General features: G+C 30.9%; 1 protein-coding gene across 4 annotated transcripts in view; it reads left to right on the forward strand.

The window, feature by feature from the left end:
• The first annotated feature begins 2,341 nt into the window (after positions 1-2,341).
• The window catches only part of LOC109537780 (GAS2-like protein pickled eggs), a 136,215-nt gene continuing 120,232 nt past the window's right edge, over positions 2,342-18,324 (forward strand). Inside the window, exons 1-2 of one of the 4 annotated variants that reach the window (XM_048665992.1) lie at positions 2,342-2,360; positions 9,685-9,996. In XM_048665992.1, the coding sequence (XP_048521949.1) occupies positions 9,823-9,996 (174 nt within the window). In that variant the 5' untranslated portion in view covers positions 2,342-2,360; positions 9,685-9,822. Of the gene's footprint in view, positions 2,361-7,779; positions 8,093-9,684; positions 9,997-18,324 lie in introns of those variants that run through there. The other 3 variants (XM_048665993.1, XM_019904666.2, XM_019904669.2) reach the window with 3 other exon arrangements.

Below are 18,324 nucleotides of genomic sequence, written 5' to 3' on the forward strand. Positions count from 1 at the left end.
CTCGTTAAGAATTATTGAATTTGTGACGCAAAACTTGATTGATAATAAGTGACTAATATGATAACTGCATAATGGTTAGAACTTTTTTGTATAACATGAAATTGCTGCATCAATATAGGGGGCAATTAACAGATTTTACACGCATCGGTGCTTGTAACTATTACTATGCAAGCTCTTACACTTTTCCTTACCATTATGTAAGTTTTCGAACAAACCGCCTCTGAAGACGCAAGCCACACGTGCTTGGGAAACGTCTGGAAGAAAGTCTAGTTCACGATGGCTTAAAAAGGAGCAAAACTCACCAGGTTGAAGGAATGACGTCCTACGCTTTACGGGCAACAGGACGAATACATATTGAAAAAAAATCAGGCGCAAATTTGATACATTGAATTTGGTAATATTAAAGCATTCCATTTTATCAGTTGTATTATTTACTCCTGAATAAAAATCATTTAATCCACGGCTAGACTAGTCTTATTAATATATTTTGTATTTTGGTATGTGGGTTAGGTTGGGGGTCGGAATTAATACAGCGTTGGTAAGGTACCATTGAAAAAACGCTTATTGAAAATGCTAGTATTTCAATCATGTGAAAAACGAAAACGTTCTCCGATTAAGATCCACTCTGGCGGAACGGGAATTTTTCGAAAATGTTAGGAGAAGGGAAACAAGTTACCTCAGGTACATACTGCGAAGTGTGAAATGGTCCCATGTTTGATTGGTAGCCTATTGGAATACTTAAGCATTCAAAAAAGAAAATGTCCATCTTTGCTTCAAGTTATGTTCATTTTTGATATTGAAAAAGTTCTTTGTTACAATTTCTTGATGAAATGTCAAAGCAACAACGACGTTTTTCGTCATTATCAGGTAGTTAGAAGAAGATAGCTTTTGTCAAGAATAACAAACATTTGTCAAACTGTTTTTGTTTGAAGGTCCTTTCACAAATGTACACCAATTTCGAATATGCGGATAGGTATATGCTCCTAGTTATGGGGGAATCTCGCAGTAACATAACACTTCCTCAAGCAACTGTATATCGGATAATTACCGACGAAGGGCTACCCAATCCCTACCATTTATGTAAGATACATAGGTCGCAAGGTCACATTAAATCTCTGGTCTACCGGACACCGGTACCAATTGAGCAAGAGTTAATTAACTGAATACGAGAAGCTGCTCAAAATGTGAACTCAGTAATGCTGCGAAGAGTGCACCATAACGTGATTACACGGGAACAAACCTGTTTGGAGTTAAACGGGCAGAACTTCGAACACCTCTTGTGAGTCCACATTTCGAAACTTTTCTTTTCAAACACATTGACTCATATCTAAGAATTTCGTTTCACCTCCAATCACCACAATGTTTAACATACAATTTTATAGGAGGTGTTCCAGACATTTTTTTCAATGTACCGTCGGGGTTTTAATGTTAGTAAGGCAGATTACCTTGAAAAACATCCTTGTTGCCGTCCATCTGAACTAGTTCTTGGCAAATACCTGAGTTTTTGATACGAATTAATTTTTTATCTAGTTTCCCTCAGCTCCTTAAATACCCCTAGATAAATTACGCCGATTTTGAATCACCCTGTATATGTATTATAAATAATAAATTTGCAGCAACTAATAAAATTAATATTTCCATATTTTGAGCAAATAAGAGGTCTGAACTAAACAGTATGTATATTTGTATACTCTTATATTCATTACATTCAACTTCAAAAACTTCGAACGTTTAAAACTTTTGATTACACTACATTTCAATTATTGAATACAATGGAAAAAGCAAACAAATTTGGTTTTGTCAAGCCTCATATTAATAAGATATATATTAAAAATATCTTGAAAAATCAAGAAGTAGCCTGGTAATTAAAATGAAATAATTGCACACGCATTGGACTTTGCGATTAGTCATATAAAATCGATTTATTTCATGGCTAGATAAGGTTGTTTAAAGCGCCTTTATTGCGTGTATGTTTTTAATCTCTTTTCTGGTCCATACTTGCCAAATTGAAGTTTCCACCACCCTTATCGATATAAACCCTACCCTAAATACTTGCTTGTAACACTCACCCGTACTCGATGCGACGTCGGTATTACAGCCCGTCGCGACGTCGACAGCGGAAGGGCAGAAAAATGACGTTTGGAGCGGTCGAAACATCTGAACCACAACAGAAAAATGTATCTTTTTAATGTTAATTTCTCTATTTTGTCATTTTGTTGGTTAAAAATTAGAGTTACGTGATTTTTCTAGTGATAAGTTATCGTTGTTGGCGTGTTATTGATTTACATATTAAGTGTGTTAGAAGAGACAATATTTACTATAGGCAAATAATCCCGGAAGGATTATATTTTTGATGATGAGTAAGTATTTCAATAGTTTGGATTTGATCAGCTAGTAGTTTTGATAATTTATAAAAGGCTATTGTCAGCTAAATGAGACGATGTACGATGTCTGTAGATAACGTTTGCCGAAAATTTTTGAAAATTATACAATGTTCTTGTTATACTTAAAATTATTTGTTATTTTAATGCTAACTAATCATCAAATGTATGTAAAAAGTAAAGCTCAAATTATTCTTATGGAGCAATTCTGATTCTTCAACGATTTTCTCTATTTTAGAGAACACATTCTGTGTATTTCTTCTGCAGTTCTAATGAAAAACTACTAAAAAATTGCTTAAATCATAAAGCTTTAAGGATCTATGTGTCTCCCTGCATATAGATAGCAAGTAATTGTTAACTTTTAGAACAATATTTTGAAATATACTCGGTCTAGCACATTGCATTCAGATACCTGACACTCGAATTTTTACTTAAAAAACATTTCGTTCATCTATCTCTGATCCTCTTCGATAAATTAATTATGTTGCATATTATCGATTATGTGCAAATATGCCGAGCAAAACCAAATTTTGCTACGTGCTTACTTTTGCTAATTTTTTAATCCTCCAGTCTGTTTCCAACTCCATAAGGTTTCGGTGTGCATTTACGTTTATTAAACTATACTCCAATTTAAACAGTGCAAGACTTAAAACTTCATTTTTGAAAGTATAAATCCTCAGGTTTTCCCGCACATTTTGTGATTATTTATTTTGCACTTTAAAGTTTATAAAAAATGAAAGAAGTTTATGTTAAAAAAAGTAGCCAATCGTTTTCGACTTTATCGGGGCTTCTAAAAAGATACGTTCTAAAGAGCGTTAATTTATTAGTACACAAAGCGTTAATACAGGGTGTCTCACTGGGAACCACCGCGATCGATATCTGTCAAAGTATTATAAGGAGAAACTTGAAAATTGGACAATGTACTGAAGTCATTGGAGGCAACCTAAAATATTTTCAAGATGGCCACACTTCCGCTTATATCGGAAGTAGGAAGTAGTTCTTGCTTATTTAAAATGTAACACTCTATATATTATTACATTTTTTAATTCTACTCCAAATTCTAAATATATTCTATGTCTATATAATGTCCTATATCTATGTCTAACCGTTTTTGCAATATTTCAAATTTTGTGTAAAAAGTGATAGTTTTAGCAACTCGAATAATTATTAATTTGTACTATAAGGAACTACATGCTGCTTAATTTGAGTCGCTCTTCTTCTTGAAAAGAACATCCTTTAATAGAAATTCGACAACATTTTCATAACTATTGATACAAAGCGTCAAGAAAATAAGTTTCAAAATGACGTTCAGAAAACCGTCAAAAATCATTGTTTTTAAATGTAAACCACTATTTTGGATTATTTTATTTTATTCAATATTAAAAATAGCGGGGAGTCTGTGTAAAGTTGTCTATTCTAAAAGTGTTTAGTTTTCGAAATATTGTCAATTTAATGTTTTCATATGGCGATTTTGCCGCATCTTATTTTAAATGCTGTCACTCTTAGTTACCATGACGAAAGTGGCCATTATTAATACAATCAAATACCAAAGGAATGCTGTCAGTTACCTTTTGAAAATAATTAACAATTATCCCCAGACGCTTAAATTATACAATCGAAGATTATTTAAACTTATTTATTATTTATGGAGAATGTGATAAAATTATATCAAAACCATGCAAAATTATATCAAAGCTATCCGAAAACAGAAACGTTTACGCTGTGCTGTTAAGCAAGTTAAAGAAAATTTCAAGGATTTTGGATTCGTCTAAATAACAGTGAACGTTTATTTTATCAAGGCAAACCTTATATTAAAAAAAAAATGGAGTTCTCAATAAATGTTCAAACAGGCGTCCTCCAACTTCCAAGCATTTTTGATATCTCAGCAGCACTTGTTCACGGGTTGCTTTCCTTATTGACTCGGAACTTAAGTTGCCAATTCTTTCCTCACTCGCTGCATGCAATCTTCCATAGTTTTCAAGGGAATGTTCATCAATTTCAATGTTCATTCAATTCGATCATTAATTGTACCTCATATAAAAAAAATCTAGCACTGAAAGATCTGGCGAGCAAAGGACCATTGTTAATTACTCATCGATCATCAAAAGTATTTTGTAAAAAAATATCGATGAGGTAGACACGATGTGGAGGAGGGCCACTCATGCCGATAAAATAGGTTCCTACGAACAGCAAGCGGCAAATTGTCTAAATAGTCGGTTTCCAAGAATGTTCAAGTAGCCTACGCCTACAAAATTTATTAGTACATTATTATCTAGAGTGGTCCAAAATAGGTCTAACTTACGATTTAAATTTTCTTGATAAAAATGTAATGCCATGATGCTATCTATGATTTCTACTTTATTGCACAATAAACACTAAATTGTCAGGATTCTTGAAAATCTTGCTCTCTGAACACATGTAAATTTGAATTGCTCCAATAATGGTTGTGTCAATTAAATGCTCAATTTTTTGTAAATTTAGCTTCGCCTGTCTAGATGATATTGTTACAAAAAAGGGAGTTTCCTTGGGACCAGCAATTCAGAAAAATCAGTTTCTTTCAGATGTTGAACTATGGACAACACGTATGGATCGAATTTATGCGTGCGTAATATTCTATGAACTGTTGATTTGGACAATCCTGACTAACGCAGCTTCTCTTACATACATTGTTGAATATGCGGCGAAATATCCCAGAATGACAATTTCATTAAAATAATTATTGACGACAGGTTTATTTCTTTGTTTTTCAAAATTCTTAAAATTTTCTGATAATTTGTCTAATAGCACAGCGTGAAAGCTTCTGTTCTTGATATGTTCTTGATATAACTTTATCACATTCTCCAAAAATAACAAACAAGTTTAAATAATCTTCGTTTGTATAATTTAAGCGCCTGGGCATGATTAGATTAATTATTCTCAAAAAGTAACTGACAGCTGTAAGCATTCCTTTGGCATTTGATTGTCTTAAAAATTGCCACTTTCGTCATTGGAAACTAAAAGTGACAGCATTTAAAATAGGATGCGGCAAAATAGCCATGTAAAACATTAAATTGACAATATTTCGAAAACTAAACACTTTTAGAATAAACAACTTTACACAAACTCACCGTTATTTTTAATACTGAATAAAAGAAAATAATCAAAAATGGGGGTTTACATCTACATACGTATCACYTTYTACATAAAATTTGAAATATAGCAAACACGKTTAGATCTAGWWATAGACCWTTATACATGGAAAATATTTATTTTCTGAATMTTTACTGGTAACTTCTACATTTTTAAAGATAGAGAAYCCGTTAAATCGGTAAAATTGGGCAGAATTCGATTGCCTATTCATTACCGTTTTCAAAATTTAGGTACCCGACTTGGTTCCTGAAATATCCTGAAATCAACACTTTTTTTAATTATCACTTATTACGTAAATTGCTTAAATTAGAAAAAAAAGTTAAAACTGCCCTTAGTACAACTTTTTGCGTAGAATCCAATAAACTAGCACTCGTTATCATAGTCAACTTGATTTAAGAGATAAAAAAAATAAATTTGGTTTTTTTAAATGGCAATCATAGTTGGCTGTGCTCCTTTTAAAATCCTTATTTTTTTCTGAATTTAACGATATACTTGTTTGTATGTTTTTCTCCTTTTGTTGCCGTGAAACTTCAAAAGCAGATAAAAATATGTTGTAGGCTATGGAAACAAGAACTATGTTATGTTACACAAAACACAAAACAATAATGAATCGTTTAAATTAAATGTTCAAATTGACTTCCGTTTACGTCCAGGCATTTTTTGGCATCTTCACATTCAACTCGTGAGTTGTGTGAAGGTACACTATCATGTTGATCTCGCCTATTTTCAATTAGATGATGATTTCCATTAGCTCAGTAAACATAAGAGTGTGTTAATTATTTCATTTTTGATTTGAGCTTTGTGTGATAAAATAGTTCTTGTTTCCATAGCCTACTACACATTTTTTATCTTCGTTTGAAGTTTTACGCCAACAAAAGGAGAAAAACATACAAACAGTTATATCGTTAAATTCAGAAAAAAATAAGGATTTTAAAAGGCCCACAGCCAACTATGGTTACCATTTAAAAAAACATAAGTTTATTTTTATCTCGTTAATCAAGTCGACTATGACAACGAGTGCTAGTTTATTGAATTCAACGCAAAAAGTTCTACCAAAGACAATTTTTTCTCATTTAAGCAGTTTACGAATTATATGATAATTAAAAAAGTGTTCATTTTTTGTCTTTTCAGGATATTTCAGGAACCAAGTCGGATACCTAAATTTTGAGGTAAGGAATAGGCAATCGAATTCTGCCCAATTTTGCCCATTTAACGGATTCCCTATCTTTAAAAATGTAGAAGTTACCCATGCAAAGATTCAGAAAATGGCCACCCTGTATAGGGTGTTCCATTTAAATAAATAAGTTCATACCTACTTCCGGTAAAACCGGAAGTGTGGCCGTCTTACAAATATTATAGATCGCTTCCCCTAATGACCGCGGCACACCGTCCGAAGTCCTGTTTTTGAAAAATTTAAATTTACGCTAAAATTTACAGCGATGACCCCGTTTCGATTCAAACGACTAATTCTCCAAACTGTTCTTAGCCAGCTTTGGATTTTGATTTTATCCTGTTAGCAAATTTTCCCCTTATTAACTATATTATATTACCTATTACTTATTTTTAGTTAAGTGATAGGTACAAAAAATGCCCGTCAAACTTTTAATTTGTCGTATTATCTTAATCCGAAATAAAAACCGAAAGCGTTATTTAACATTTGAGAATATGTAATTATAAATTGAACTAATGTTTTTGAGCTATTTTTTGGAAAAAATATGTTGCTGAATTATTCCACAATTTTGCCGTATGAGAAACACACAGCTGTGACTCGTCCTGTAGTTATTTGCCATGCTGTTAACGCTAAATATAAAGAGCATGAAATGACGCAAAAAGAAACATCAGAATAGCGTTATATTTTTTTTATAAAAAATGCTTACTTTTTTTTATATTTCTACTGGAAGCAAACTGACTAAAATTATTTAGTGGCATTTTTGCATCTTAATTAGTGCTCTGAGGGTGCATTTTGAACCTCCAGGTATTCAAATTAGTAACGTGATCTAAATATTACATTAAAGTTTAATATTTTCACAACTATAACAACGATATTTTTTTAAGTGGCCTGTTTTGGTAATTGCAGTAAATTTTTATTATGTGATTATTGAAGAATTGAGAAAATTTTGAGACCATACGCAGATCTCTGCATGAGGGTCATTTGTTGCGAGCGGAGAGATGTAAATTGGCTGAACATGTCTTCGTTTTCTCCTTAGTATAAAACTGCAAATACTAGTAAAGTTACACACGACCAATTATTATCAACGCGGAGGTCGCGCGCATTACTTACTTAAATTCATTTGTTTCAAAGACTGGCTTGATATCTAGCAGTTCGGTTGTATAGACGCCAAGAGGTTGTTTTCGCGGTTTGCTTTGACGTTCCGACGACGGCGGTACGCGACGTGAGTGTTTTGTTTCCGTTGCAATTTTGGTTTCCGGTTTGTCCTGCCTTTTGTTGCAATTTAGCAACTCGATCATTTTTCTTTAATTCTTACCAATTTTTTTGCATAATTTGTGTGGTTTATTTGTTGTACTTTATTTTGTGCATGATTTTTAATTAGTGTATTTTAGGGTACGTTGTATCGTTATTGGTATGTATTAAATAATTTCAGAAAAAATCGAATCAACCTGCTAGAAAATATTTTGTAATATTTTTTAATGTTTGTTTCAAGTCACGTTTTATTTTTTATATTTGTTGTTTTATTAGAGCATGGCGCTTATTAATTTGAGCATAGCAAAATGTTTACATTTATTGCAGTGTTTCGTCAAATTTAATGAAAGTTAAAACTGATTGAAGAAAACTGTTTAAATTTATTTGAACTTAGATAAGCAAAATATTTAATTCCTGGTATTCTCTTAAGCCATATATATATATGTATTTAAATTTACTAAAAAACTCAATTTGCAAAACTGTTCAACTTTTTATCACAAATATTGCAATAACTCTATTTTGGATCTATTCTTATAAGTTTTACAGTTTTTTTCTCATAGACACTATTACTATAACATTCAAAAAAGTTTTCTAAAAATATTTATAATTTCGATCCAAAAAACATGGCCAGAAAATTAACAAAAAGTTTGAAGTAAAATTAATATCAACTTAGGTACATATAGGCATCATTATGTTCTCCACCATCCATTAATTAAATATAAAATATTTTCGATATTTCTAAGAAAAAATCTTATACTTAAGTATATCATTTGTAATTATTTAAATTATAAAGTTAAAATATAAATCATAATTCAAAAATAAAACATCTTGCAATTATTTAGTGGTACCAGGGGCGGATTAACCGAGAGAGATTAACTTCAGAGGCCCTCGCGAACTCTGAATATTCCACTCTTAAGTGGGCCCCATAAAACATGTGGTGACCTTTTTTTTAGGTGTTAAAATAAAGTTTCGATAAAGTGGTAAAACGTTATTCATAAAATATGTGGTGACCTTTTTGTTTAGGTGTTAAAATTCCAGGGTCTCGTAAAGCTTTAATCCGCCCCTGAGTAGAACTTAGCAAATACTTTAATTGCATGCCAAAAATAATAAAAAATATATCAATAACGAATTTTTTAACTGCATATGTGCCTGTTTAAATAAAAGTATGTTAATTATTGAGAGGAATAGCCAATAGGTGTTCCGATAAATAAAAGCTGCGTAATAAAGTACCTGTATTTGATCAAATCCTATTGCTATTCTACGAACTGTTTAGTGAAGAGGCAGTTGAATATCAATGTTTTATCGATTCTTTAACTGGAAAAAGCTCGATTGGAAAAACAAATTATAACGACTTTCAAAATTCAAAAATTAATGTTTATTTTAATGAAGATGTTCTTTGCGTTCAAAAATTCATATAAAGCGATTTTTTAATGATAGCAGCAACTTTCTGCTACATATTATTTGTACCCAATTGATGTTATATTTTTTTTACATATTAAATTTAGTACTACAGACTCGTTGCTTTGAAAACTGTGGAAAGGAATTTTTTAAATAATTTGATAAAATATCGGCTCTTTATTTAATATGGAAGAAATATTAAAATTGCAAACAAATTATTGCAAACATGGCTAAGAACATCTACTGCAGGTTTTTAAATCGGGCACTTAGCAAATTGCACTTAGTAATTTAGTGACTTATAAATGAAAAATCTGTGTACATCTTCTACATATATATATATATCTTTTATTCCAGGAAATTAACGATAAACAAACGATGATCATCCCATCCACTTCCGATCCTCGAAAGAATACGACGAAAAAGTAGTTATCTATTACCGGTTATAATAGAATTAATCGTATTTGCAACGTGATAATTCAACAAACAGTAAACATGATTTCGGTTTTATTGGAATCGCGGCCCTTTAGGCCTTTCAAGTCCAGTGAAGAGTATTTGTATGCAATGAAAGAAGATTTGGCCGAATGGCTTCAAACCATGTATCCCCATTTGAACATCGCTGTGGAGAACTTTATGGAAAAGTTAGAAACTGGAGTAGCTTTGTGCGAGGTAAGAAGTTTATATAATTTATGTATTTAATATGTTTCAAAGTTTTGGACAAAATGTTTATTGTAAAATAATCATTTTTAAACAAGTGGGATTTTGGAGCTATGGTAAAAAAACCAATACAACCATAAATTTGCTTGTAATGCATTTTTCTCTCCCAAGTTTAAAGTCACACATTAATTTCTGCCTTAGTCAGAACTTAAAACGATTAAATCAAATTAAAACGAAACTTTATATTTTGAATAGAACATCATAATGAAATTCTTCATGCAAATCGGTATCAAAATTGTCGCATTCTGTCCTTTCAAGTAGCAGCATTGAAATTCTTATACGGTGAACCATTCAAATGTCAACCAAATGTAATGTTTGGTGGGTGTAATTGATTTCCGATTATATTGATTAGTATGTGCCTACTATGGCAGTCAGTGTTATAAAAACTTTAATGCAATAAAACAGACAAATTTAACTGTTTTTTATACCTACAAGCAGTTCTTTTTATGGGCTGCTTTTAATCATATTTAGCATCTGATTCTAATAAATAAAATTCCTAACTGTTTGAGCTTTTGTTTCTTTTACGATGATCGAAAAGTTTATTGAAGTGTGACAGAAATCTGGAACCGTAATAACTTCAATGCTGAAGAACTTATTTGTTATTCAATATTAAAGCAACTTGTATTTTTCGCTGCAGTTTCTATTCTATATTGTATCCTTAATAAAGATTTTTTTAGAAATCCTTCCTGATTAAAACTTTACTTGATTTTGGTTTTTATATTCGTTCTTATATATTTAATCAAGATACGAAAGATGCCTACCAAATATGGGTTTAAATAAAAACTGCTTTAACCGACTTTATAATCAAGTCACTTAGTCACACATAATCATAGCATTATAATTTTATCTTCAAGGGCTGGTTATAATAAACACATATGAAGGATAAATGCATGTTTAATATCCTGTGTTTCATTAGGATATTATAGCGTTATATAATAATACGTTGTATCAGTATATCTCATTGCCTACGGAGTACAGAATGGAAACGGATTTAAAAAGTTTAGATCAATATTTGAATTAGACTGCAAGAAGTTCTTAACTGGATTTCGAAAGTACCTATACACTCCTAATAAATGCCACAAAATAAGTATCAACGTTTTGAATGGGTTGGTGTAGGCCTGGGTGACACTGTGTTGAGTTGCGCTATTGAGTTGTTGCCGCTCTCTGAGTTACCGGGTTATCACTCATTTGTTAATGAGTTATAATTCATTTATTAATACCTTACGAGATCCGATACTGGAATTTTCAAATCTAAAAATATTTATCAACATTTTATCTGAGACACGTTTTATTACTTTGTTCAAACAACTAACAAAGTCATGTAGATTTTCCCTGCAACAGAACTGAGTCCAAAGAAAGTCGACGAGTTTTCCCGTAAATGCGATATCTTATTTTTTTTGCGTAAAACATTCAGTTTGCCAGTATTTTACAGTAAAACGTTAGGAAAAACTCAGTGTTTCTGTTTAGAGACAGTGTTGTTTAGAAATATTGATTTAAAAGTGAAGAAACCCCAGTTTTCCCCCCAATTATTATAAACTTTCGCTTTTTCAGTTCGGGGAAATATTTTTGGAAAAACACCCATAAATAATTATTACGGTTTTGTCCATAACTGAAAGCTGCAAAAAGGGTTCCAAAAATTTTTGCAATACGGTTAAGGAGGCGAGTGTTCCAATAAAATGTATCTTATAATTTTTCACAGGAAATACCTGAGGATTGTCAGTATTTTAAGTAAAACTGAAAAATAATGCGATTTGCTTAATAGAAACTTTGTTAAAACTGGAATGACCCGAAAATTTAAAGAAACTTCTTCAGAGCGATGAGAGCGGTGAATTTTTCACTTTAGACTTGCTCTCTGGTCGATTTTCAAGATAATCCTTTTTATTTTCAAGATAATCCAATTATTTGCTTTTTGTGCCAAATATTCGAAGCTGAAATGGGTTTTCTAAAGTTCTCTTCAAACCGATGAATAAGGCGAATTTTCTAGCAAAATTAAATTTGTAATTTTTGCCTGAAAACACCCTATTATTGTCAGAAAAGAACAAAATCATCAGAGAATAATGCTTTTTTGCGTTTTCGATGAAAAACTTTTAGTTTTGGAGAAAACCTTAATGGTTTTCGGGAAAAAATGGGAGGAATGTATTTTAGTTTTTGTCCCGAATTCGACGCTGAGAAAAGGTTTTGTAAAGTTATGAATCTATCTTGTAATTTTTCGCAAAACACTCCTCCAGATCCACAGTATTTTTAAGTGAAACTCTACAAAATAGAGCTTTTTTGAGTAGAAAGTAAAGCACAAAAATTCAGTCAAAACTAAAAAACTACATTTTTAACAAATTCTATAGTCGTCAGGGAATGGAGGTGACGAGATTTCCAAATAATGTGTTATCTCTGTTATAAACTTTTGCTTATTCTGTTCGTTTTTTGATAGAAAAATTATTTGATATTTCTTCCAAATTCGAAGCTGGAAAGGGATTTCAACCCCAACTTTTTACAAAGCGACGAAGGATTCGAAATTTGAAGCTGAGAAGGAAATTAAAAAATAAATAAATAAACCGGGATAAGATGGTTAGACTTCTCAGATTGATCAGTTCGTGTCCAAGCAAATGACCTCTGGACATGGAAGCTATTGTGGGTGTAATATAGAGTGCTTACGAAAAATCAAGGAGAATTTGTGTTCCACAACGACCCAAATGAACTAAAAACTCACCAGTTTCAAGAAATGAAACCAAAACTTTTTTGATTCTTGTTGAAGTGTTGGTATAAAGTTTTCATCGCATATTACTTAGAAGCATTCTGTATAATAAAAATATGCAATAGTGAAAAATGCACCTGCCATTATTCAGCAAAATAATCATTGGTTTTACATTCATGCCAAAGCGCATTATATAAAGGATGCTTAAGAGGAATCAGATGGTCCCGAAAAAGTAGCATGACCAAAATTGAATCCATTTCTACTATTAAATGTGATATCGCCTTGTATCATCATCTTTTCGACTGTTTGATGTATGCAATCTTTCCTCCCAGGTCTTTTATATTCAATTGCCATTCCTTTGATTATATCTTCAACTGACATGAAACTGACCTCCGTTCGAACCCGCAGTTTGGATTTCCGTACTTCGTTTTGAAATATTTGTAGTTTTAATATTATTTCTTCTTATCAAGTAATTGCTTTTGGTTCGCTTGGTTTTTTTAATTTACTGTCTGGTACTGTACATGTTCATATCCACTTTTCTGTATTCAGGGCTGTATCAGTTTTTTATACAAAATGCATTTCTAAAACTTCTATTCCAATTGAAATTAAATAAAAATTATTGGATCTTGTCACCTGTTCATCATTGTCATGGTTCTTACTCACTTGAAATTATCAGGCAATTCACGTTGGCCTCAGTTAAAATAACAATGAAACGAATAAGCGGTTTGATAATTGCTATTTCTGATGACATGATACTCATCTTTCTATATGCGTTTCCATCTAAGTAACAAACGCTTTTTCTTCTCATCAATCGTCAATACATAATACATACTAAATGCATTCTGATCATCAGCCAATAAGCCAAATATCGCGTTGTCATTGAACTCAAGAAATGTATGTACATATTCTATTTCTTAACAAGAACACACAAGTGACTGAAATTGAACTTCACAATTCCCGAAGTTTTCAAAAAAAGAACTCGAAAATTTGTACTTTTTACACACATACACGTACAAACATTTTAAATGTTTTTGTATGTGGCATTAGCTTCCATTTTGTATTAAAAATTATTTTCAGCATACCATACAATAACCGTTATATTTATAAATGTCCTTTGCTTTAGAAGTTTTTGGAATGCAAGGCTACATTCCTTCCGACGCTTAATTGTATTTACATTTTCTGATTTGTAGCAATGTTGACATTATTTATCACTTACTTAGCTACTTGCAAGTAAATTTATTTTTAAATAGCTGTCTATATATGTAGTTTAGAATCAATTATCCGTTAAACCAAAAATATTTAATCCAGGAAGTTACAGTTTTTTCTAGATGTACAAATTACATTTTATTGAATATTAAGTAAGTTAATGAACGGAAGAAGAAGATACTTAGAGTCTTTTTGTAAAATTACGAAACCTTATCAGGAAAAGTTCTGAAAAAAACGAAGAAGCTGAAACAATATAAATCATATTGATGATGGTTTTCCTAATGGTTTTGTAAGAGAAAAATGGCAGTTGTATATATCTTTGATAATCACCGTTAATTTTATAAAACATATTGATGTGTATTTTGATCGCTTTTCTTCGGTATCTTTGGTCATTAGTTATGCGACTTCCACCGTTTTCCAACGAAAAATCCCTGCTCCAAGAAAATTTAATGATATTTACTAACAAATAAAAAAATGTTTTAGCATTCATATGCAGTACCTTTTAACTAAATTTAAAATCGTTTTATTAATGTGAACGCAGCTTACTGGTCTGAACTCCATGGTAAATTGAAGGAAAATCATAAAGCATTTAGCTTTCTTTAAGAACAAAAACAATTTCATCATTTCAGAAACGCTCCTAAATTTGAAAAACCGTTTGAATTGTGATCTAAAAATATTGTTTAATGTCAAATTTAATAATTGAACTTCTAGGAGTTCCTCAAATAGGTTCTCAACCATTTAGTTTAGATTTTAAATACTAAATAGCAGTGGATAGAGTGTGTATGTGAAAATGTAGAATACTATACAAAACTTCTACTTAAACTTACTTTTTACAAAACGCATATGTCAATGCTCTATGCATATAAATACTGTACATATATAATAATGTATAAATCAATAAATATTTTTATTTGAAAACTTTTATCAAATTTTAAAATTTATAAATGATAACCTTTCTAGTCTCGGTTTTTCTGGAATTCATTTAGATACCAATCCTGTTAATTGCTCATTAGAATTTGAAAATGAAAATAAGGAACTCAATATCGTATCTAAGACTGCATTTTAAAGGTGAGGATTAAGTGAAAATTGCCAACATTTGCGATGTAACAGTGAAGTGATTTACATTTTACTTTTGTTATGGACCGACTAATTGCAATATTATCTTAATGGTGCAAATAATTCAAGTGTTATTTAATGCCTAATTACTTTGCAATTGACTTTAGGAAATTTATTACTGTGCTTATTAATTAATATTGAATTGTTCCCGCATAGATTTATTGATGCTGCATTAATTGATTTATTTATCACCAATGTGTTTATCTCTAAATTTGCAAAAGTTGCAGCTTTTTTACGTATACTCATGTGAGTGTTGAAGTTCGCATTTATATAAGAGATATGTTCTCATTATTTTATTGACTGATACAGCAATCAACAGTAATATTCAAGTTTAGCTAAAGTTTTCCAAAAGGGGTTCGTTTCGTAGATTTTTTGGAAATAATTTCGTTTTATATTAATACAAGTAGGCACTTCTTTCTGATATAATATTGAACTGTTTGTTGTTGTTTTATGTGTTTTTCTCTCTGCCTTATATTGGAAAATATATCGGTCTCTCTGAATCTAATAATGTATGTATAAATAACGTAAATCTATGTAATCTAATAATGTATCTAATAATTACTARTTTCTCATTTCCTATGCACTTATTATCGTTAACTTGTTGAACATTTATACGAGATATTGTTGATAATTTTTTAATTTTTTAATAATTTTAATAAGGTTTTCAGCTTAGCTATTTCGATTACAAACGTCTTATTTGTTTTCTATTTGTCAATTTATCATTTACTTTCCATTGTCATGATAAGGCATAAGAATATATTGTTTTTCATTACAAATATATTTAATTGTGACGCAAAGCAAAGCTGTTCTAGTCTAATAATTTTTATATTTTCCTAAAATCAACAACCTGTAAATTGTTTGTATTAAAAAATGTTATAGGGCGTCTCAGACCAGTCTTATATAAGAAGGTTTTGCTACACAAAATAAATAACAAAATTACATAAACAAATAAAATACATTTTCAATTTTGCTCAACTCAAAAACTCAAAAAAATTGTATTTTTTGTACATTTTTTGAGGTAAAAGGTTGGAGTAAAATCTAGTGTTGTATCAGTAACCTTTCTTTTGATGCATTTAAAACCATTAGCATATATTTTATTAACTTTATAGTTATAATTAATACTGTTGCGGTGTTTTTTTCATTTTTACTACTATGTTTATCTGATTTAATTTTTTTTCAATATCGCACTGTAACCGTAGAGACCAAATGTTACATATAGTGTAAGATTTATTATACTTAGTATATCCTAAAATCGCATTTCCATCAGCTCGATGCTTCGCATTCCATTTATGATCTCTAATCTTTTCAATAGATCATTCATTCACTAACAAAGTAGAAGTAACGGTAATGGCGTAATGTTTTGAACAAGCCTAAAATCTTCATTACTCATGTATATAATTTTATTGATTAAGTTAAAACTTTAGTTTTTAAAAACAACTGTCTTTTAAATTAAAACAATTTTTAAATATGGATTTTTAATTGTGACCGAACCTAACCGTAGATTATCTTTAAGCTCAATTCTTGTGACTCCTCACCAAACATCTGATGACGATGACGATGAACGATCTATGACGTCATCTGATGACGATGATCTATCTACGTCTTAATTTATAATCGTCGGCATAAGTGGCCATATAATTATATGCATAACAATAACAAGTAATCTAAAAGAAACTAAAGTGAAAAACATTGTAGATGCTTTTTCCAATTTAATTCAATATCTGACTTTTATCACGTAGACCTTCAAAGGTCGTCAAGATAATATGTGTAATTTTGATATCATTTTTTCGGAACACATGTAACTTGTGTAGGTACTTGCGATTATGAGTATTTCATTGAGTCATGTCATTCTTTTAACTCAATTAATTTCTGGTAAAATGAGTAACATTTCTAGAAATTAATTAGTAGTTTATTTTCCATTACTTTACTTTCCATTCTTGTTCTATTTATAGTTATTTTTATTGATTTCCCCTACAGATACTGAAGATATCCTAAACGATCATAGACGCTAGTCCACAATTTTAAGTTCACATTCAATTGATTTAAATGAATGATCAACATATTTTTATTGATCTGTCTTAAACGAAATTGTTCCTCATTATTCATTTATGAACAAGGAGAGTCAATTTAATTTGGAAGAAAACGACTTGCTTTAAAATTACCATTTTCTTCAACATCTTGCTAATAATAAAAAATTAGCAAAAACAAAGTTAGAGAAATATCATATTTGTAGAATATGCTAGTTACGGCAACGTGCGATATGCAAGCTTGTTCTTTAACATTGAAGCAAAAAAATGTCTTCACTAGACTTCATGCCATCATTACTTGTAACTTAACCAGATCTAACGCTTAAACAAGATCCTACATTCAGCACTTCAAGTGATTAGACCGGAACAAGCCAGTTAGCTTTGTATAGTAACATTTTAAATCAGTGTGTCGGTCATAAAGTGTGTGAGTCATAGTGCGGACATGTCAGAATACTCGGCGAATGCCATTTTGGACAATTCCGGTGGGATTCGAGACTAGATTACATTTTGAACTTGGCAAGCATAGAAAGTTTTCCATATATGGGGAAAGAAGCAGAAAATCTTTTTTCCAGTCCGGCAGACTATGTTTTGGTTGCTTAGAAGTATCGTATCGGATGGGTTTTATTAGGCGTTCTGAAAATTATTTTTTCCCACATTTGCATTCATCATTTTTGCATCATTGTTGAAATTGCTAATCGTACGATCTATACCAAGTTCTATTATTTAACTATTCCATTACATGTGCCAAGATACTTCTTCTAGTTCTTAATATCGAATATTTATATATTTAGACTTTTTTCACCATTTTTCATTCATAGCAGGACCTGTTATTTTTTAATTCCTCCTTCTTTAAACAATTTCCTACTTAGCTTTGGACGTTGTTATTTCCAAACTGTTTTTTATCAGCCTGCGTTGCTTCATCAACTGTTTCTATTTGTCACTTTATTTTTTGTTACGTTTCTTTCCTTTGTCGGATTGCAATTTTTTTATTTGGTTCTTTTAAAAGTGTTTTTAATTAAACAGTTTGTTTTGTCTATGCTTTGCACTTGCCACCGATAATATTATCGGTTCCGTTTCCTGACCCGATATTATATTTATTACAAACACCATGCTTTACCATTCAAGGGAAACATTTGTTTAGTACTACCAAAGCTTTTCTTCTCACTTACTTACACTTCACTACCACTAAAATATATATTAAATATTATAATAAAGTGGATATGCATCTTAACTTCACTAGCT

The sequence above is a fragment of the Dendroctonus ponderosae genome, unplaced genomic scaffold (assembly GCF_020466585.1).
Source record: "Dendroctonus ponderosae isolate FM_Combo_2020 unplaced genomic scaffold, Dpon_F_20191213v2 Dpon_F_20191213_4, whole genome shotgun sequence".
Lineage (NCBI taxonomy): Eukaryota > Metazoa > Arthropoda > Insecta > Coleoptera > Curculionidae > Dendroctonus > Dendroctonus ponderosae.